This window comes from Mustela erminea, chromosome 5, assembly GCF_009829155.1.
Source record: "Mustela erminea isolate mMusErm1 chromosome 5, mMusErm1.Pri, whole genome shotgun sequence".
Classification (NCBI taxonomy): domain Eukaryota; kingdom Metazoa; phylum Chordata; class Mammalia; order Carnivora; family Mustelidae; genus Mustela; species Mustela erminea.
Window position 1 is genome coordinate 132,784,444 of NC_045618.1, and position 23,166 is coordinate 132,807,609.

Below are 23,166 nucleotides of genomic sequence, written 5' to 3' on the forward strand. Positions count from 1 at the left end.
ATGCAGGGAGGAAGATTGTTTCCAGGTGGTTCATCAGGGGTTTGTAGGAAGGGTAGGTTTGATATGTGCAGAGACTCTCTAGACTCAGCGGCATGAGCAAAGGTACTTAAGTGAGAAAATGGAATTGTTCAGATTAACTGGAACAGATTCCATATACTGGAGAGGAGGGGTGATGAGGATTACATGCAGAGTGTTCTAAATGCCAGGATAAGAGACCCAGACTTTATTATTAGACACAAGGAGGTATTAAAGGTTTTTAAGTAATACTTTAGGGAGTCGAGCAGTAATGAGGTTGGATGGCCAGTAGAACAGACTGGAAGCTGGGAAACCAAGTAGTAGATGGTCGTAAAGCCCCACACCACCCACTATGATATTAAGGGGAAAATAGCAGGTTATTTATCATTAGAGTTGTACTTTCCGAGGAATGCTTTAAGTATGCAACTTGGCCCTTTGAGGAAAAGAAAAACTCACTCTCCTATGAAAGGGACATATTTATTATGACGACACAGAAACCATCAAGTACGAAGCACAGTCCTCTAACACCCTGAAGTACACACACATTACACATCCATTTATATTATCAATATAAAAATACATCATTAACATTTCTAAGGATGACAAATACAAAACCAATAAATATCGCAATCCTAAAACATTGACTTATGTTAAGTGCTGGTGAATAAGATGACAATAAAAGAAAGGCCAAAGCAGACCAGAAAACCAACTACGCAGCCTTGGGTTACAGACCTGAGTTGGTTTTGGGGAGGTATCCTCATATTCTCCACGTATGTCTCAATTTCCCCAAACACTTAAAAGTGCCTGATGTCATCAGCTCTCCAAAACCGAGTGAAGGAAAAACCTGACGTTGTGGCACTATTTTTGCCCTCCCTTTCCCTCCCACTCCAACTGCATTTTGAGAAAAAGGAACGTCAATAATAGGCCTAACTTAAAATCTATGCCTCTCCAGCCTAAATTTCTGTATCACATCCAGGCAGAATCTTTTCTTTCTCGCTTACCCATCCTTTGTGACTCGTGTTCAAGTTTTCTCCTTATCAATACGTAAAATCACGTGGATGGCAAAAATGAGAGAAAAACCCAACATTAGTTCTAGCCTGGGAAACAAGGCACACATGTCAGAAATGGTTAGCAGACCAGCTATTTAACTGACGAGTGTGGCACCCTAGCACAGACACTCAGGACCAATAGTTTAACCACAACTTTGCTTGTAACCAAACACCATCAGACAACCGCCATGTGGATGTTCTTTGCATGAAGATTAGGAAGCCTCATGTACTTCTCGAAACATCAGAGGCTGGGGGCTGGCTTACAAGACAAAATATGGAGAACATGTGTAACCAATTTTACGCATGGGTTAGGTTTTCAGGTTTTAACACAGAGACAGATAACTGGCAAAGAGCTCCACAGGAATTGCATTTAAGTCCGGAAATTCTTTTTTCCCGTGTGCACGCATGTGTGTATTTGTTACACTGATGAAATATCTGCTGTGAGAGGGGACAAGGGGGGTGCAAAACACTGCCACCATTCCACAGCACGTTCCTTTCAGGTCAATTAGAGATTCTTGTTTTTAATCAAATGGGGACTCCTGTCAACAAACCCCTTCTCCTACCTTTTCGGCCATACTGACTTTCTTGTGTGGGTCTTTAACCGATTCCTGGAACTCAGAAGTCCTTTCTTTCATCTTTAACTTGGTCTTGAGGTCTAGAACCCAGTGCAACCTTGCATGGGTCTTTCACTAGTTACTCCCAGGAGGGACTCGATACACAGGGGTCCCCTTTCCTGGAGTCAGAACTGATGGTGGGGAATGAAAGGCACTGGGGCATGGGGACTATTGTGAGAGGTACAGAATTGTTAAAGCAGGTATACATGTCAAGAAGACTCTGGCTTCTCCAGCTGGGGATTCTTGGAACCCAATATATAATGGAGAGTTCACAGTCAGTTCACTGGTCTGTTTCAGAATCTAACTGTTCTCTGGTCTCCTCACACCATAAATACTTCCTAAGATATCAAGTACAAGCCAGAAGAACCCGTCCGCTCCACGTGCCACAGCTGACTTTGCCATCACCGAATCAAATCAGGTGTAAGATCCTGGGGCTCCTGCATCACTTTCTGAAATGACAGCGCAGAACTTTGACCTTTAAGAATGATGTGCTCTCTGGTGTCACCCACATCCAAGGTTGAGATGGTCAAAGTCTGGAAGCTGACTGAGTAACTGCGCTCATCCTTCTGTTGAGACTCAACAGAGCAAATTCCTCTCTTGCCGCCGACTGTCCTCAGAGGTGCAGAGTGCCAGGAGCAGGGGGGAGGGTCAGTCCTGGAGGGGCACCCTCCGGCCTCTCACCGGGAAGCAGAGAGTTGCACATCGTCAGAGCTCCACTGGGAGGGAGGGCACAGTTCCAGTCCCCAGGACATCCCGTCCACAAGCAGCTGCTACTTCTTGGGTTTCTCCAGAATGTTGAGAAATTTCCCCCGTGTCATCTCTCTGGCTGCAATCACAGCAAATGGAAGATCAATGAAAACCCACAATCTGCACAAGAGATCTCAGGTAAATACGTTTTAAAAATGCAAACTAATTCACATTGTAAAAACAGTTGCTACCACAACCGACCGAATCACCACTAACCTCCAAAAAGAGGGAAAAACCAACCAACACTGACAACGAAAACTGTAGGAAGCCAGCAACTGCCAGAAGGCCAACTGGGGAAGACTGTCATCCCCTCTGAACAAAATCCCCAGGGAATTCCCCCAACCCCCCCCCCCCCCCCCCCCCCAGAATATAACCAAATACTCATGTTTGCTATGTCACGGGGTTTGCTCTTGGGAGACTACAACCCAACCAAGATTAGAGTCTTCTCTGGGTTGGTTGCTGGTCTCTGGACATTTATAATCTCAGATCAGAATCAGAGATCATTTACCCCATCTCTTGGCAGTGGAAGTCCCTGGATGCTGTAATGTAACAGGGTTTATATTCCCTCAGTGCAGCTCATCTGTGGATGGTGTAATAAAGTAGGGTTTATAGAGCTTTGGTCTTCTCTCTCTTGGCATTGTCAGTCCTTAGATATTTAATACAGCCAGGCAAGGTTTATGTGTCTTTCTCTGCCTTTCAGCACCATCAATCTTTGAATGCTGTGGTTACAAGAGGGTTTATACAGCTACTTTCCTACATATGAGGCTCCAAAATGAAAGTAAAACATTTCTCAATTACAAGGGCCACTCCAGAAGCCCACTGTTGCAGCTCTGCCGAGCAAACCTGCAGGAAGTGGATGTATTGTAACACCCCTTCATCCTCATGCCGACAAAATCATCTTCCCTGATCTCTTCAATAGATTTAACAGTGCTCAAAGTTTCCAACCGTTGGTCCCTGAGGCCAGGAGTCTCCTGATACCGGGCGGTGGGCTCACAGCAGGCTGCGCCTGTGGCCTCCTAAGAGTATGTCCCCATCCTGGCCAAAGAGTGAGATGGCTGGAGAGGCACCTGAAGAAGGAGAAGGACCTTTGCCCCGCCTCCTGTGGCTTGACTCAAGTCCAGACCTGGTGCTAGATGAGTGGACTCCCCTCCCCCTCCCTAGTAGCTCCTGGTTCATTTGTACAACAGAGAACTACAATAATACAAACTCCGTAACCACAGGGAAGGTTCTGGTACCTGCAGTCCATATATTCTTCACCTCTCACAAATTCTGGAACTCCAACAAAGGGCAAGGAAATCCCACTAATTAGGAATGGAAGCTCCAGTGCTAAGTGCTTGCCACATGTGCCCCCAACCGCACCCGGGCTCAAATCAAAATGACTGTTCCTTTCCTTTGTGGATTTGCACCAAACCCTATACAGAAAAAGTTCTGGTAAGACTTGCAGTTATCTGTTTGTATATGTGTCTTCCTGACCTAAAGGGTAAGAACTGAGGGTAGAGGCTCATTATTCTTTCTATCACAAACCCTAGAGGTAGTATCTGCTAAATAAATATTGGCTGGATGAAAGGATTCCAAGCAGGAACACAATAATGTCTGTTGCCTTCCTTTGCAGAGACACTAAGACCTATTAATGGCCCTAGGGGCTTCATTCTCTACATTGCCGGTGGTGGTTGTTTTTCCTAAATTTATCTTGCTTATTTGGCAAGAAAAAGAATTTCCTTTGATGAAAGTAATGCCAGATTAATGGAGAGACAGAGGTAGGACTAACTACTCTAGAGGAAATCCAAACAGGCATTTTCCTGCCCAGGGGAGGTGGCGTGGACTTGTAGATGACACAGAGTCTGAACTCAGTTTAGGTTCCAGCTCTAGCGTTTAGCAGCGGGGGGGGGGGGGGAGACACACCTTGGGATAGGCAAGATCTATGAGCCTGTTTCTTTATCTGCAAAATGAGTAGCACATGAATGCCACCTGCCCTGGTTTTCTTTCGGCTATTTAGCAATGAACATGCTTGGTAGAGTGGTACCATTAACACACCGCCTTTCAAAGGAGGGTGAGTAGTCTGTTGCTTCTCCCGCACTCGGTGTTTCCTGAGTGAATGAATGAACTATGATAAGGGAGGCTAACAACCTAAAAAATCCCACTCCTTGGAAGCTTTTCCCTCGGCCTGATCCTCTAGGAACTGACTTAAACTTTTGGCCAGAGTGGGTCTCATCATTTATTTCTGCTGGTTGGGTCTCCTGCCTCCTCTCTGGTGCTTACTAAGGAGTTGTACATCATATCAAATGATCCCGCAGCATGGCTAGAAGCAGGTATTTTGGAAACCAGACGTGGGTAATCCAAAACTCTGGGTAGAACAGAGGCTTGCTCCAAAAATCCTGGGCCTGGAGCTCTGTACTGATCTTACTAATTACTTCTGCCTGCTTCCCTTCATATCCCCGATTCTTAGTAGTTTTCTTCCCCAAATGGGAGAATGACCAATATTTTAAGACATCAAATTTAAAAAGACCCAATCTAGTTGAGGGATCAAAAGGATTTAAACGGCAAAATAAACCGTTCTTCCAAAGTCTCTCAGTGGCGAGCTCTCCTTGAATTTAACCAATCCTTTTTAACAACCCTTTCCCCACTCAATCATTCCTCCCCCTTCAACCTAATCTGAGCACACAGAGCTGCAGAAAACCACCGTAAAAGTAGAAGTAATTCAAAGACCTCATCTTCTACATGGGAGGGGAGAAAGTTTCCCTACTCGCCAGTCCCATATAGGAGATATACGAATTCGTGACACAGCTGCTCCCTAAAAGAGGGCTGTGCCCTATAAATCACCTCCTAAGCACCAAGCCCTCTTTGTGCACAGAGAAATTGCTGTGGGTCAGGGGCAGCTTCAGACCTCGAGACCTCCTGTTCACTTGTTATCGGAGATGTTAACATCTCTGATTAATTCACATAACCCCTTATTTTATTCCTCATTTCTTTATCCTTGCCTTAATGCTTTGCTGTAGTGCGAGGTTTCTTACCGACCCGCGACAGTAATCGCCGCCTGCTAGCCGCACCCCCCTAAACCTAGTGAAATTGTTTAGTGATGCCAACCGCGCTTTTAATTTGCAAGACATCAGACACAGAGGTAATTTATACCAACATCTGTTCATTTTTGACTTCTGAAACAAACTCGCACATGCTGCTGCAAAATCCCATTAGGAGTAGGGAGACAGCCTTCTGCTACTATTCTGTATTCCTCTTACACACACACACACACACACACACACACACACGAGCGCGTGCACTCGCACGCAAGCACATACACACCCCTTCCAGCAGGGTTTTATATGTAAATGTATTTTATGAAAAAACTCCCACCAAGGATTTCAAATCTCTCCAAGGGAAGAGCCTTTAGAGATGTCTCTGGCTTGCTTACAGAAGAGAGGAAGACATTTCTACTCCCCTGCCTCATTCCATCCCTTCTTGTTCCCACTGTTATGGCTTGGTGCAATTCTTGCATTAATGGCCCTGGTAAGATTATATGCTCCCCAGCTTGACATTTCTAGTTCCTTTCATTTCTCCTGGTTTTTTTCCACCATGTGTTAGAAGACAATCTTAGAAACGATAAGATTGCTAGAATTTTACCTAGAGTCAGTAAAACTGCTTAACCATTTTCTAGTTCTGGGTTAATCCTCTAGGGTTCTGAGGTTGAACAGGAAGGCAACCCTGCTCCCACATTCTAATAATTATGCCAAGAGGGATCCACTGGTCATCCACCACCACAGTATCTGTGCGCAGAAGAGAAGCACGGCCTCCATGCCAAGTCATGATCACAGGCCCTCCTACGCAATGGAGCCCGCGAACGGAGTTAAGTCACAATACAGACTGTCGCCGTAGGGGGAACATGTGAATTGTGCCGAGAATGTGGGACAGGAGACCCACCTGTACACACTCAAAGACAGCAAATGGAGAAACTACGATCAACTTCCAGGTTTATGCAGTTTCTATGTCCCCCCTTCATCGTTTCCCTAAGGCTGTCGGGTTCACGGCAGTTGTAAATACCCGGGTCTACTTAGAGAGGTCAGGGCTGAAGGGAGGTCTCCGTCCAGCTCGCTCGGAAGGTGGTGTGTGGTTTAATACAATCTCTTCTTCAGATTCTCCAATTCCTCCATCTACAGTTAGCCTTGCCTCTGGCTCCCTTTCCACAATGACTATCCCCAAACTGCCTTCTCTGCAGTAAATTTTCTTGGTGGCTGGTTGAAAAAGATTCAGTGGTACAGATTGATTTCTCACCAGTGAGGGGATGAGGGATTACCAGAGGCACCCTGGTTAACGAGATTGGGTGCAGACTCTCTCACGAGACCAACCCTCTCTGCCAGGGCTTTGCACCTTTCGCCCATGACATATGGGTTTCATTACAGAAAGATTTTCCAGATTATAACTTTGAGGCAATTGCCTGATAAAATTCTGCTCGGCTTTAATGTAGAGAACAATGTAAAGATTAAGTAACTTTTTAATGAAATGGGAGAAACTCATAATGTTTGGTTTTCAATTCCAGTGCAAACTACTTTAAATATTTCTGTGCCTCAACATAATTAAAAACATTAGCAAGATGGAGAAAAGTTACATGAGGCTGTCTTTAGGAGACTCTAATACGACTGGCAGGAAACAAAGGAAATAGCATAACCCTGTGTACGGAGCAGGGCTTTGAGCATCAGACCGTCTTGGGAGTTGCTGCTTCCCAGCTCCTACATGGACCCTGGACCAATGGAGACAAGTCACCCAAGACATCTTCCCGAGGTTTGGTCCCCCGCCCCTTTTTTTTTAAAATAAAACTTTTATTTTATTATTTTTTTTAAAGTGAGGTCTATACCCAGGTGGGGCTCATACTTATGACCCTGAGATCAGCTGCATGCTCTACTGACTGAGCCAGCCAGGCACCCCTTGGTTCCCTCATTGGCTCAAGGTGAAATTAACATAAAGGTCACATAGGCATTTAGTAAACACTAGCTACTGTATAACTATCGTTCTTTCTTCCATTCCAAAGAAGACGTTTATTTAAGCAAAGAGACACCTGATAGGAAAACTATCTAGGATTCATTTCTTTTCTTTTTTTAAAAAATATTTTATTTATTTATTTGACAGACAGAGACAGTGAGAGAGGGAACACAAGCAGGGAGAATGGGAGAGGGAGAAGCCGAGCAGGGAGCCCGATGTGGTCCTGATCCCAGGACCCTGAGGATCATGACCCAAGCAGAAGGCAGACACCCAACGACTGAGCCACCCAAGCGCCCCTAGAATTCATTTCTTTTAGAGCAATTTGTTTCTATTTAAAGACAAAATGCCTTGCATGTAACAGCTATGTACAAAAAAGTTATACAACTGCCCTTGTTTTATAATGATAAATGAAAAACATTCAAGTTCTCCCAAATGAGCAAGGTACACAAGGAGTTTTTCTTTTTCTTTTTATGGTTAAACAGTGAGAGCAGAATAACTTAGTGGAATATGAGGTAAGAACTGAACAAGCACGCCACTAACGGGGAAAGGGGATACCACCGCTGAACCAGTATTTTATCCCATTCCATGTCCGTTCAATGTTGGTCAGAACATAGCACTGGTCATGTTTTAAAAAAACCATATGCTTGTTGCGTATATACACCAGTTACTTTATGTACCATGAAGGAGTGAGGAAGCGGAGAATGAGAGAAGAGAGAAATCCGTGCTGCAGGGATCAGGATGTGGCGGGAGCAAATTGCAGTAGCCCGAGAACAGGTCCGAGTGCTCTGTGGGAACTGAGTTTTGGAGTAAACAGCAGGTTCCCTTCGTAGTAGACACTTCCTGTCTGCTGCTGGAACACACATCAATTGTCTCATCAAACTCTATTTCCAGTGGTGCAGGTATGTCTCTTTCGTGACTTGGCTGCCTATCAAAGTGGTGTCTGAGCTGCCCCACGACAAAGCCCGTCGTGCACAGGAGGCCTTCGTGAGGCGACGGAGTGGTGTATGCCTCTGAAATCGCATCACACACCTCTCTCATCCCACCTCCTTCAAGTTCCCATGACTATTGTTCTTTGTCTCGACCTCTTCCTTCCCTGCGTTCCTCGCTGACCAAGGGGAGCCCTGGAGCTCCTCAGCTGCCACTTGGAGAAAGAGGTAGCAGGTCCGCTCCGAGATGGCACACAGGCATTCTTGGGAATGGCCAAAGGAGATCAAACAATTTCCTTCCTAAAAGATCTCAAGGGGCGCTTGGGTGGCTCATGGGTTAAGGCCTCTGTCTTCGGCTCGGGTCATGATCCCAGGGTCATGGGACTGATTCCCAAATTGGGCTCTCTGCTCAGAGGGAGCCTGCTTCCTCCTCTCTCTCTGCCTACTTGTGATCTCTGTCTGTCAAATAAATAAATAAAATCTTTAAACAAATAAATAAATTCTCTGCTTCCCTCTCTCTCTCTGCCTGCTTCTCTGCCTACTTGTGATCTCTGTCTGTCAAATAAATAAATAAAAATTTTAAAAGATTTTATTTATTTATTTATTTGACAGACAGAGATCACAAGTAGGCAGAGAAGCAGGTAGAGAGAGAGGAGGAAGCCGGCTCCCTGCTGAGTGGAGAGCCTGATGCGGGGCTTGATCCCAGGACCCTGGGATCATGACCTGAGCCGAAGGCAGAGGCCTTAACCCACTGAGCCACGCAGGCGCCCCAATAAATAAAATCTTAAAAAAAAATAGTATCTCCAATGCGAAAAGAAAGGAGCCAGGAATGACTTACGTCCGTGTAACACGGCTCACCTGGAGAACCAGACCTACTGGAGTAATGTCAGGGACCAGAGGCCGCCGCCTTCCTTAACTCTACCAGCAGCTGCTTCCAGCGAAGAGGAACACATACAATCCTAGTTTAGTTTACATCAGGACACTCAGAAGCGATTTACTTAGTTAGCTTCATTGAAAGATAGTTTTGTAGAAATGAAGCCATTGGTTACAATTATGGTTTGGGCACTTTTAAAAATTACTTTTTTCGTCCTGGCAACCTTGAATGCATTCTAATAACTGTGACGGGAGGGACCTCCAGTCATCACGGTACACTGGGCAGGGGAAGCATGAAGGGGGTTGGATGAATGGTTAAGTCAGTCACACGAAGTGACCACTCCGTACTAGATATTAGGGAAGATTCCAATACAGGAGAAGCGGCCTTTGAGACGGGCTAGTTGTTCACAGGCTATTTTGGTGCGTTAGAGGAGAGCAAAAGGAAACCGATGTGATTTATAATTCCGTGTCCTCTCTCGCAGGAACGTGGGAAGTCTCTGGTCGCTCTGGCAGAGAGCCGGGGTTCAGCAGAGCAGCTCGCCAGACTGGGATCCTTCCCCACACTCCTGCTCAGAACTCCGCACAAAACGTACCAGCAAATGATGGATCATTCAAGTTGAGGACGAAGCACTTCTTCATGCCTCTAATCCAAGAGCAGCTGTGCTAGTGCGGCCATCAAGATCTGAAGGTGCTATGAACTGAGTACCGTGTCGTGCATGAGGAGGGGACTTTGAAGCCTCATTTAGACACTTGGTGGTCCTCAGAAGGTGGTGTAATGCTAACAAGGTCTCCATTCTCAAAGAACTCATGGGAGAGTTCATGAGCGAGAGTCTCTAGTAGAAATCTCACTCTTCTCTAAATTACATAGAAAAAGCATCTGAAGGTAAGCAGAACAGCTTTGAGGCTTTTGCCTAAAGTCCTTTGGGCATAAGCATTTCAAGAGGAGACCGAAACATGTATCTGACAAAAGAACAGTCTGGATGCTACATCTGTGACCAAACTATCACGGACTATGAAAATCTTCCTCCTGAGAGCTCTTTAAAAAAAGGTGTTTTTTTTGTTTGGTTTTTTTTTTTTTGGGGGGTGCACACTTTCCAGATTCTCTTTCTATTGGGCATCTTGTTTTTCTAATAGGATTTTTTTCTTTCAAAAGGGTGGGGTGCTAAGAACAGTGTTCCCTCCGGGGAATTCAGAGAAGGATAATTTTATATTAAACGTTTCCCCCTCAGTTCATGGTAAGGCCCATTTCTGGAGAATGTTTTACCCAAGATGTAATATAAAAAAGAAAAGCCAGGACTCAATGTACAGGTAAACAAATTTGGACAGTTCCAATATGGAAAATAATTTTAATGGCTTTTCATGACAAAAAAGAAAAAAAAAGGATAGAAATATCCAGCCAACAGATTTATTCTCAGAATATAAAACATCAAGCAAGAACATAAAATATGGGAAGTGTCAGCCATGATGCCTGAAGATTGAAAGCAGAAGTAGAAGAATCTTAATTGTCAGGCATTTGAAAAATGTTGTATTCAGGTGAAAGCCTGTGTTTCTCCCATCAACTCTCCTTGCCCTGCCTTCTTTTAAGAGCAAAACAAGACTAGTTTTCAAATATTCAATCTTTATCATCCTTCTCCCTACTAAAAAACAAAACAAACCAAAACAACAACATCAAACCCTGGAAGATGTGGTTCAGGAAGGAGAGCTATCAAGTTTTTATTTGTATTTTGTAACCTTTTCAGAGCACTTCATAGTTTTGCTTGGTTCCCCTTTCAAGAGTAAACTCAACTGAACAAATGGCAATGAGATCAAAGCAATGGATTAATACTCTTGAGGTGAGAACTTTTACTAAACACTTAGAAATTTGTGCAGAACACTTGTGCTTCAGGGCATGGGTAGTAATACATCGTGGTGAAACCTTTCTCATATTAAGTCTCATGTTCTCAGTCTTAATTTCTTCATCCATAAAGTGAGTAAAGCAATAAATCTATCATGTAAGGTTAAGAAAATAAATAGTCAAACTGACTTGATCAATATACAAAATATTTTGCCTCAAGTTAGAGTAATTTATCCATAGGCCACATCCCACTCTCAGGAAAATCAGACCAAGATCACCATATAGATAAATTTCAAATCACCTGGACATTAAGACAACTTTCCCGCTTGAAACATCCCAACTTCAACATGCTGGCAGTAACTAAAGTCTACAGAGGATGAAGGCCCAGTCTTCGTGACCCCTAGGGCAGGGAAAGAGTTACATCTTCACACTGAGAAGCCAATAAAAACCTCTCTTGATTATAATTTAGATAAGAACCATTGGATTGAATAATAATGTCTGAAACTCCCCTAGCTGTTTCACCTTGAGACGTCCATCACTGGGTTAAACATGATGCTAATTGCATTTGGATTGATTAATTTCTCTCACTCCTGTCTATTCGAATAACGCTTAACAAAATAATCATAGCACCCAGAGCCAAATCTTTTCCGTCAAAGGAATGAAGCCATCAGAACAGGCAGAGATGAAAGAAATGAAGATGACCCGTAATTACTGCAACGGTGATATCATTACCATATTATACAAAATGAGTGTGGGGGGGAGGGGGAGTGGAGGGAGGAGGGGCTGAGATTATTTATTTTTTTTAATGGAACCTTACAATCTAAGAATACAGATTTGACATCAAGTGGACCACACAGAAATACAGAACTTAAAAAAAAAAATACAAATCTTGCTCATGAAATTACAAAATCCAACAAACACTGTGGCTCAAGATACATCACGTGTCTTGGGCTGTGAGGAGGTATTATTCACACCACAGTTTTTCACTGCCATAACACTTTGTGTATGACTTGCATAGAGATTTAAGATGTTGTCTTCATGCCACAGCATTCCTATAGTTACTGGGGAATTTTTCTTGAAGCCAGGAAATAATACCATTATTTTAATATTGTTAGAGGTGGCCTTGTTTGTAAAATTAGCATCTGGGTTTTTTTTTCCCCATTATTTATTTATTTTTTATAAACATATAATATATTTTTATTCCCAGGGGTACAGGTCTGTGAATCGCCAGGTTTACACACTTCACAGCACTCACCATAGCACATACCCTCCCCAATGTCCATAACCCCACCGACCTCTCCCTCCCTCCTCCCCACAGCAACCCTCAGTTTGTTTTGTGAGATTAAGAGTCTCTTATGATTTGTCTCCCTCCTGATCCCATCTTGTTTCATTTAGTCTTTTCCTCCCCCCAAACCCCCCACCTTGCATCTCCACTTCCTCATATCAGGGAGATCATAGGACAGTTGTCTTTCTCCAATTGACTTATTTCGCTAAGCATGATACCCTCTAGTTCCATCCACGTCGCTGCAAATGCCAGGATTTCATTTTTTTGATGGCTGCATAGTATTCCATTGTGTATATATACCACATCTTCTTTATCCGTTCATCTGTTGATGGACATCTAGGTTCTTTCCATAGTTTGTCTATTGTAGACATTGCTGCTATAAACATTCGGGTGCACGTGCCCCTTTGGATTACTAGCATCTGGGTTTTAACTGCTAAACTAGTTCTAGTTTAAGACACCAAAGCAAATGTCTGAGTCTTTATGCATGGTTCACTGGACAATAGTATGGACTTAACTTACTGGCAAGGAAGAATATAATAATAGTTTCCTACTTTCTTATTGTTTGAGATGACCTTTTTAATACTTAGGATATAAAATCAATGACTGCGTAGGATTTGAACTTTAGGTCTAAAAACTATCACTTACTAAAGGGTGATCGCAAGTAAATTAGGTAGCCTCTTTGTGCCTCAGTTCCTTCATCTATAAAATGCGGATCACTACTGACCTGACTGAGTTGTTGTAATACTTCAGAGAATACATTTAAGTGCTCAGTAAGTGCTTGTATAAGAAAAAAAATTTCCCCCCAAGATTCATTTTATGGTTATTTACAGAATCCTGAACAATCTGGTTATTTCACTTACTAAAGTTAATTTAAACAGACACTTTAAAATATCTTTTATATAAGTTTTAACAAATATCTGTGAAGTAAAAAACAAAACAAAAAGGAAACTCAGAAGGTGTATCATTTTAATAGGTTAGAAATATCTGGATGATATTTTTGCTAAGGTATTTTAAACATAAAACCATTGTTAAATCAAAAACAATAAAAACAGATATTGAAATGATTTCATTTAGTTTGGACAAGAAGGTCTGTTTTCTTATGTAACAAATATTCCCAAATAAAATGAGTGTATGTACTCTGAAATTATAACCATTCAGTAATAAATAAATTAAACCATTTACTACATTAACTAGTATTCACCAATTTCTTTTTGTCTAAGAGGTAATGCAACACAGGAAAAGGGTATGTCTTACCTGGCTTTGGAATTAGGCCTAGATTTGGTCCAAATCCTGGCCCCTATTCCTAAGATTCAAGGTCTTGAGCAAGTAATTTACTTTTCTGAGCATCAGTTTTCTGATCTGTAAAACACGAACTATAAAGTAGACTTTGCAGTCTATGGAATAAAATAATGCAAGAAAATCCTTTATGCTGCCTGGCATATAGTAGGGAAGTCAATAAATGGCAGCACTGATCATTTTTATCCTTCATGTCTCAGCTCAGAAGTCACCTTTTCAGAGAGGTCTTCCTGACCACCCTATCCAAAGCGAGTCCTCTCATTCTTTCCCATCGACCCATTTACTTCCTTCATAGCACTCACCAAAATCTGCAATTACCTTTGTTTATTTCTCTTCATGCTCCATGAAGTTCTGTAGAACTTCCCGCTGTATCACCATCAACTAGAACAATGCCAGCCACCCAGTAGGCAGCCAACTACGTATCTACTTCATGTATGAAATAATGTATTCATATATCAGGAAAAAGGAACTCTGCCTCCCTTTCAATATTTATTTATTTATTTATTTATTTGAGAGACAGAGATCACAAGTAGGCAGATAGGCAGGTAGAGAGAGGTGGGGGAAGCAGGCTCCCCGCTGAGCAGAGAGCCTGATGCAGGGCTCTATCCCAGGACCCTGAGATCATGACCTGAGCTGAAGGCAGAGGCTTAACCCACTGAGCCACTCAGGCGCCCCTTCAATTCTTTTTTTAAAACAAGATTTTATTTATTTGAGAGAGAGAGAGTAAAAGAGAGAGAGCACCAGCAGGGGTGAGGGGTAGAGGGAGAGGGACAAGCACACTATCCGTTGAGCAGAGAGCCCGATGCGGGGCTCCATCCCAGACCCTGAGATCATGACCTGAGCTGAAAGCAGATGCCTAACCACCTGAGCCACCCAGGCACTCTTTCCTCTTCAGTTCTTTTTTTTTTGTAAGATTTTATTTATTTGACAGACAGAGATCACAAGTAGGCAGAGAGAGAGGGAAGTAGGCTCCCCGCTGAACAGAAAGCCCGATGCGGGGGTTGATCCCAGGACTATGACCTGCGCCCCCGAAAGCAGAGGCTTTAACCCACTGAGCCACCCAGGTGCCCCTCCTTTTCAATTCTTAATTAAACATTCTGTACAAGAAATTTTTGTTCTACTAAAACTACATATGCATTTTACCCTTTGACCCAGCAATTCCACTTCTAGGAAGCAATCCTAAAAATACACCAGCATAAGTATTAAATAGGGTAATCATATTTCCATTTATTTCAGCACTATTTGTAATAACTGAGGATTGGAAACAAGTATTTATCTTTAGAGAGGGGACACCTTTTGATAGAATTCAGGTATAAAAAGGAATAAAAATATTTATATATTGTTACGGAGAGATCTTCAGGACATATTGTTAAGTGGAAAAAAAAGTAAGGTACAGAAGACTGTATATAGCATGTAATCTTATGTGGAAAGTTAGGAAACGGGGAAAACACACATGCACATTTACTTATTTTCAAAAGAAACAATGGAAGGATTAGGTTTGTTATTAGTTTTTACTAATAAAGATGGTTACCTCAGGGATGGATATAAGAGGGAAAAGAAACAGAGATGGAAGGTAGACACTTTGAATGTACCTTATTTTATATGTTTTTCTTTTCTTTCTTTTTTTTTATAGAGGTTGGGAGGGGCAGAGAGATAATCTTAAGCAGGATCCATGCCCCAGCATGGATGGAGCACAACATGGGGCTCGATCTCATGATCCTAAGATCATGACCTGAGCCAAAAATCAAGAGTTGGACTCCTAGGGGCCCCCATACATTTTTCTTTGGTACACCATATAAATATTTTATATACTGAAAACAAAATTCTAACAAAATTAGAAAAAAGCAATCTCTACAAATTGAAATGATTTGACTTTATAAAGTTTGCATAACCACATAGTACAAAAGCTTAAATTATTTTATTTTTTTACATTTAATTTTATTTAGTACTAGTATAATTAACTAATTTTTAAAAACGTTCTTTTTTTTTTTTTTTTAAAGATTTTATTTATTTATTTGACAGAGATCACAAGTAGGCAGAAAGAGAGAGGAAGAAGCAGGCTCCTCACTGAGCAGAGAGCCCGATGTGGGGCTCGATCCCAGGACCCTGGCATCATGACCTGAGCCGAAGGCAGAGGCTTTAACCCACTGAGTCACCCAGGTACCCTTAAAAAATATTCTGATTGGGGCGGCTCAGTCAGTTAAGTCTGCCTTAGGATCATGTCATGATCCCAAGGATCTGGGTGGGATAAAGGCCCAACATCCGGCTCCCTGCTCAGCAGGGAGTCTGCTTCTCCCTCTGCCCTGCCTCTCCTCCCCACTTATGCTCTCTTGCTCTCTCTCTGTCTCAAACAAATAAAATAAAATCTAAAAAAAAAAAGACATTTTGATTATACATCCCAAGTATATACGATAAGGGTATAAAAGAAGCAGAGAAATCTTAAACGGCATCCAACAGTCTTGTTACATGTAATTAAGTCTTTTGATGCTAGTCTTATTGTGGTTTAAAGCAAATAATTATGTTAATTACTAGGAAACAACTTTTCAGTATTAAAAGAAAAGAGATATTATTATAAAATTAAATACATTAAATAAAAACCTTATAACATCTTTAATTTGAACTGGGCATATTGGTAGGAACATAATTTCCTTTTCTCTTTTCAAAAAACCAAACCAGGAAGCCTGGATGGCTCAGGTGGTTAAGCATCTGCCTTTGATGATCCCAGGGTTCTGGGATAGAGTCCCACATCGGGCTCCCTGCTCAGCAAGGGAGTCTGCTTCTCCCTCTTCTTCTGCCTCTCCCTGCTCATGCTCTTTCTCTCTCTTAAATAAATTAAAAAAAAAAAATCTTCAAAAAACCCCAAAAGAAACCAAACAAACCAAAACTTATTTACCAACCCTGTCTATGGAAAAGGCCTAGAAGCAATGACAGCCCAGTAGCAATGAATACCATTAGTACTTGTATTTCTACTAAAAGGAACCAGCGCTCCTTAGAGAAATGAATGAGATTCCAAATCTGAGGAAGTACATGAACCAGGGCTAACTTGACATGCTGAAAGCAAGAAATTACCAAAAATCACAGCAGTCATGTCAAACGACACAGAAGGCAGCCTGAAGGGGTATTCAGTCACCAAAGGCAGGACAGTTTTGAGTGTTAAAAAGAATAATGATTCTAGTAGATTGAAACATATCAAATATAAACATCCACAATAATTTTTTATTTTTTAAAATTATTTATTTATTTTTTAAAAAGATTTTATTTATTTGACAGAGAGAGATCACAAGTAGGCACAGAGAGAGAGTAGAGAGAGAGAGAGGAGGAAGCAGGCTCCCTGCCGAGCAGAGAGCCAGACGCGGGACTCGATCCCAGAACTCTGAGATCATGACCTGAGCCGAAGGCAGAGGCTTAACCCACTGAGCCACTCAGGCACCCCATGGAACTATTTTATTTTGTTCAGTATATTAATGGTGGGTTTTTTAAAAAAGATTTTATTTATTTATTTGAGAAAGAGAGAGAGCACAGACAGGGGTGGGAGGTAAGAGGGAGTGGGAGAAGCAGACACCCCGCTGAGCTGGGAGACCAACTTGAGGCTTGATCCCAAGACCCGAGGATCATGACCTGAGCTGAAGCAGACGCTTAACTGCTAACCCACTGAGCCACCCAAGCACCCCAAAGGTGTCATTTTTTTATTTTTGTTTTTTTCCTTATTTGTTTATTTTTAAAGATTTTATTTATTTATTTGACAGAGAGAGAGCACAAGTAAGCAGAGCAGCAGGCAGGAAGCTGGACCCTGGAACCATGACCTGAGCCGAAGGCAGCTGCTTAACCAACTGGGCCACACAGGCGCCCCCCAACTTTTTTCCTTTTTTAAAGAAAAAAGCTTTCTTAAAAAAAGAAAGGAAGGAAGGAAGAGAGGGAGGGAGGGAACAAGGAAAGGAAAAGGAAAAGAAAAGAAAAAGGCCTTCTCTGTTAGCATTTCCTTTAAAATACTCCAGCCAACAAGAGGAATATAACAAACAGCATGACACAAGGGAGTAGGGGTAAAACAAGAATTACGAAGATGGGGATGTGAGCCCATCACAGCATTCTCTCTCCTTTAGTTAGTACATGCTTAGAAAATCTCCATAATAAAAATATGCTTCTCTGGATATACAGCCTTTTCTCATTGTCACCACATATCATAATATAATGAAGAGTAAGCCAGGGAACAGAGACCTGGGTAATTCACTCTGCAGAGGGCTTGGGAATGGATGGACAGGGAACGCTTTAGAAAGGGGGTGACTTTTCATGTCACGAATGTTTATCTCCAACGTTAAAGTCTTTGGATGAGGAAAAAATTACACATGAACAAGCAATCAAAAGCAGATTATATATATTTTAAAGTCTACCAAATCTAACTCAAGTTAAGCCTAAAAAGGAGCAGCTGCCCTCCAACTTTTCTCTCTCTTAATTATTTAAGAAATCAAACTGACAAATCTATGAGCACTGTTTTCAATTTATTCATAAAATAGCCATGAGAGGTGCTCTCTGGCTCGATACTCTGCTTCTACAAAATTCTCTGGGAGGTGGAGAGAATGAGTCCTTGGTTACTCATTTACTGAATCTTCTCAGGAAAACCTTTAGAGGCCGGGAGCAAGACTAACTTCAAGCTGTCAGTCCAAAAGTTAACAAGTTGTGAAAAGAGATAGCTTAATCTAAACTTTCACTAGTCCAATGAAATTTCAACTAGTTTGCTCTCATACTGTCAACAACTGTGTATATAAATGATGACCTCACCGATCCTACTTCACTTTGGACACCCTTTTACTTCATAGATGATTTACACGATGTAAAACAAATTACTTGTTCTAGCTGATAATTTGATTTTTAATTGTTTGCACTGTGGTTTCACGTTCATACGTTTCATGTTCTCAACCTGACCAGACAATAAATTCATCAATGGATGAGATCTTTTAAGATGATTTCCCTGATGGACTTAGAAAAAATGTACAATATACAGGAGCTATCCAGTAGGCTTTCATTTAAAAAATCTTTTTCCTCTAAAATCATGTAGTAATACATAGGTACAACGATTACTGCCTTCATATGACCATGAATTTCTTTTAAAACCACATAACAATCAGGTAAGAACTTGATTGTATGGCATGTCTATTTGGGAAGTAATATGGTAGTTCATTTTCCTTCCAATTAGAAATAACAGCTAGTTAATCTTCTGGGTCCCCCCCCCAACACTGAATACTTGGTTATAATGTTTCTAAATAATCTTATTTACAATATTCATGAATTATTAATTTAAAATTATTAGAACACAAAAATATCCTCAACCAGAAAATTACATATTACTGCCTAATAGTGTGCATTACTGAAACTCCAGAGCTTAACCAAAACATAGTTAACATACAATAAACACGTATTAAGTGAAAAAAACCTTGACAGTACAAGTAATAATATAGCATCTTAAAAACAATTTATGGTGCTGGGGGGGGAGGTGGGTTGGGAGAAGGGAGGTGGGGTTATGGACATTGGGGAGGGTATGTGCTTTGGTGAGTGCTGTGAAGTGTGTAAACCTGGCGATTCACAGACCTGTACCCCTGGGGATAAAAATATATGTTTATAAAAAATAAAAAATTAAAAAAAAAATTTATGGGTAGGGCCACCTTGCTGGGTCAGTCAGAAGAACATAAGACTCCTGATCTCAGGATCGTGAATTCAAGCCCCACCTGGGTGCAGAGATTACTTAAATGAATAAATCTTTAAAAAAACACAATTTGGGGCCCCTGGGTGGCTCAGTGGGTTAAAGCCTTTGCCTTCGGCTCAGGTCATGATCCCAGGGTCCTGGGATCAAGCCCCATGTCGGGCTCTCTGCTCAGCAGGGAGCCTGCTTCCTCCTCTCTCTCTGCTTTTGTCTGCCTATTTGTGATCTCTGTCAAATAAATAAATAAAATCTTTAAAAAAAAATAAAAACCCCACAATTTATGGGTAATCAATGTAGTTAAATATGATGGAGAGACCCAGATGTCCATTGACAGATGAATGGAAAAAGATGTGGTATATTTATAGAATGGAATATTATGTAGTCATCAAAATGAAATATTGCCACTTGCAATGATGTGGCTGGAACTAGAGGGCATTATGCTAAGCAAAATAAGTCAATCAGAGAAAGACAATTATCATATGATCTCACTGATATTTGGAATTTAAAAAACAAGGCAGAGGATCATAGGGGAAGAGAGAAAGAAATGAAACAAGAGGAAACAAGAGAGGGAGACAAACTGTAAGAGATTCTTGATCTCAGGAAACAAACCAAGGGTCTCTGGAGGGGAGGGAAGTAGAAGGGACGGGGTGGCTGGTGGCTAAGCAATGGACACTGGGGAGGGTATGCATTGTGGTGAGCACTGGGTGTTACAGAAGACTGATGAATCACAGACCTGTACCCCTAAAACAAATAATACATTATACATTAATCGACTGAATTTAAATTAAAAATAAATTAATTCAAAATAATATGATGGGGAAATCTGGTTAATTAGACATAACGATTAATAATAAATTTAAGTATTTTTTCATTAATTTTAGTTGCATTCAAACCAATACAGAAGTAAAATGAAAATAAGCATCTTTTTTTTTTTTTTAAGATTTTATTTATTTGATGGAGAGGGAGCACAAGCAGGGGGAGCAAGAAGCAGAGGGAGAGGGAGAAGCAGGCTCCCCCGCAGAGCAGGAAGCCTGACACAGGGCTCAATTCCAGGATACCAGGATTAGGACCTGAGCTGAAGGCAGAAGCTCAACTGATTGAGCCACCCAGGCGCCTCAAAAAGAAGCGTCTTATAGATGCTAGACCCCTGGTTTCAAAACCAGGAGGTTAGAGTTCTAAACTAGCTTCATCAAGCAGTCAACAAGTTCCTACTGTGCGCTCACATATACTCTTACAATTGCAGATGATGAGACACCAAAAGAGATTAACCAATCTTCTTCAGAAAACCCCTCCTGGCTTCTGTGGGGACCAAAGCTGGCTCATTAACAGCTTAACTGTGCTCTGTGTAGATACCTGGAGAGAGCTTTGGAATCATGGAGTACTTTTTTTCCCCTAGACCTTAAAAAGAGGGCTAGGTGGGAAGATCAGAACAGCTCCATTTCAATATACTGGAGGTCTTTCAGATAGCTTAGTTAGAATCTGCAATCTATATCAGTGGTTCTCAAAGTCTGGTCTCTGGGCCGACTCCACTAGCATCACCTGGGGAACCTGTCAGACACACAAATTCTTACGTCCTCATCCCAGATCTATTGCATCAGAAATTCCAGAGACTGGGCTCAAGAATCCATGTTTTAACACGCCTGTCAGGTGATTCTGATGGATGCTACAGTATGACTACCACCAATCTACATTATCCAGGCTTTCTGATTTTTGTCTCCAGTTCTCTGTGGTTCTAGCTCATTACCAAAAGAGAAAGCATGGTTTTATTATATGGAAGTTACGATCTGAAAGTTAAAAGTTAAAAACTGAAGAGAGTATCTTTTAGAAAATATGAGCAACAATGGGATAAATTAAAATATTCAGCCTTAGGATTAGAACTTTGTTTTTAAGTAGGCTCCTCATCCAACTTGGGGCTTGAACCCACAACCATAACATCATGAACTGCATGTCCTACGGAGCCAGCCAGGTGCCCCCCATGGGATTAGAATTTTTACTAAGACTTTAGCTCTATCTCTGTTGTCACGATTATGCTTAGTATTAAGGTTACCATACAATCCTTAATCTTGAGAATCTTGAGAGAAGACAGACGAGAAAATAAACAATTATCAAACAATTTCATGAAAGCTGTAAGAGCAGCTTATAACACATTAAGAGACCAGACATGGGCATACTTAATTCTGCACATGGTTTGGTTTGGATGGGCAAGAATAAGCTTTAAAAAAAGGGGTGATGTTTGAACTGAGCCTTTAGAAATGTACTACCTAGGAACACCCAGACAAGCTAAGAACAATTCCTTTTTAAAAGCTTTCCACTAGGCCACTGGTGCAAAATGCAACTGAATGTTATTAAATAGATCTTAAAACCCTTAAGTACCTACTTAAAAGTCCTAAGTACCTGCTTAATTCCCAGCACTGTTTGGGATTTCTTGTAGCTACCAAAGTAGTATAAAACATGGCCCTACTTTTAAGAAATTAAACCACAAATAATGAATCTGGTCTATCTAAAATTTGGCAGAAACTAAGGTACTTTTAACTATTCTTCATCATATTCTGTTGAGCAAAAAAACTGTGACAGTCAACAACCAAAACACAATTAAGTTATCTGTCCAGTGTCCTCCCCAGACTGAAGTTTTCACAGGATTTCCAAAAAATGGAGACATCTACCATGCTTTTACATAAAAAGCTTTACTCAAATACTTTTATTTTTTATTTGAAAGAAATAGATGCTTTACAAAGTCCAGGCGGGATAATGCTATCTTAATGAACTAAAAATCCTTGGGCTTGTTAAGATCAACCTGATCTAATTCCGTGAAACAGCCAAATTTTAAATCAGTTTTTTCCTCTATACTCGTGTTGATTTCAATAAACTAGCATTTCTGTAACCAAACATATCTGACTGAACCTCATGTTTTCAGAAGGTAGAGAGACTTAAAAGCTAGCTCCCATAATTTGCTAAAAGTTTATTTTAATAAAGACTACTTAGTAAGTTGCAAGTAATCTAGCTCTGGTTAGATTATGGGGTCCTATTTCTAATAAATAAACCTCCAGATCCAGAATTGTGTCAAAGGCAGAGACAATGTGAGTAAGACACTTAAATATTCTTACTATTAATCTAATCTAGTAGTTCTCTGAACTACTTTCTTAATGACTGCCCAAGTTCAGCTTAAGTTTAATGACCTATCTTTGAGGTTAATGTCAACACAGAAATTAAATTCTATATGCCAGAAGCTGTTCAGCATTACAAAGTCTATAAATTCTTTCAGAAAAACAAAAACGAGAATATATAAGATTAAAACTAACAAAACAGAGGATATGACCTAATGTTGTCATTCAGCTTTTCATGCCCCCAAATAGCCAACCAACTGTAAATGAATTTACAATAAGCCATTCTTCTCCAATCGAGATCAGGATATAAAGTATCAAACTCCAGAGTCCTTTGAAATGGGATCCAGCACAGAGAGTGATGAAAGCAAACAGGGCATTTCACTCACTCAGTTTTTAAGTGACTCCAAAAGACAAAGGAGAGACTACTAAATGGTTGAGTTACCTACTAGTTTAGCAAAATGTACTTAGATCATTGGATGATATATGTTATACTAAGTTAAAATTATACCCAGGGAATTCCAATGCAAATCTTAAGATATAATATACATCCTCACATTAAAAGAAAGTTTAAAATGGTGATGACACAAAACCTTGTACATGAATATTCATAGCAGCATTACCATAATATCCAAGAACTGAAAATAACCAAATGTTCATCAACTGATGAGTAATGTGGTATATCCATATAACGGAATACTATTTGGCAATAAAAAGGAACGGAACCCTGGGGGGCACCTGGGTGGCTCAGTCGTTAAGC

The 23,166-nt window shown here is 41.1% G+C and overlaps 1 protein-coding gene across 6 annotated transcripts in view; it reads right to left on the reverse strand.

Annotated features, from left to right (window-relative positions):
* The window catches only part of LIN52 (lin-52 DREAM MuvB core complex component), a 142,604-nt gene that overhangs the window by 20,816 nt on the left and 98,622 nt on the right, over positions 1-23,166 (reverse strand). For 2 of the 6 annotated variants that reach the window (XM_032344953.1, XM_032344952.1), the window contains exon 6: positions 474-2,504. The exons of 3 other annotated variants lie outside the window; for them this stretch is intronic. In XM_032344953.1, the coding sequence (XP_032200844.1) occupies positions 2,449-2,504 (56 nt within the window). In that variant the 3' untranslated portion in view covers positions 474-2,448. Of the gene's footprint in view, positions 1-473; positions 2,505-10,276; positions 11,430-23,166 lie in introns of those variants that run through there. One more of the 6 variants, XM_032344951.1, reaches the window with a different exon arrangement.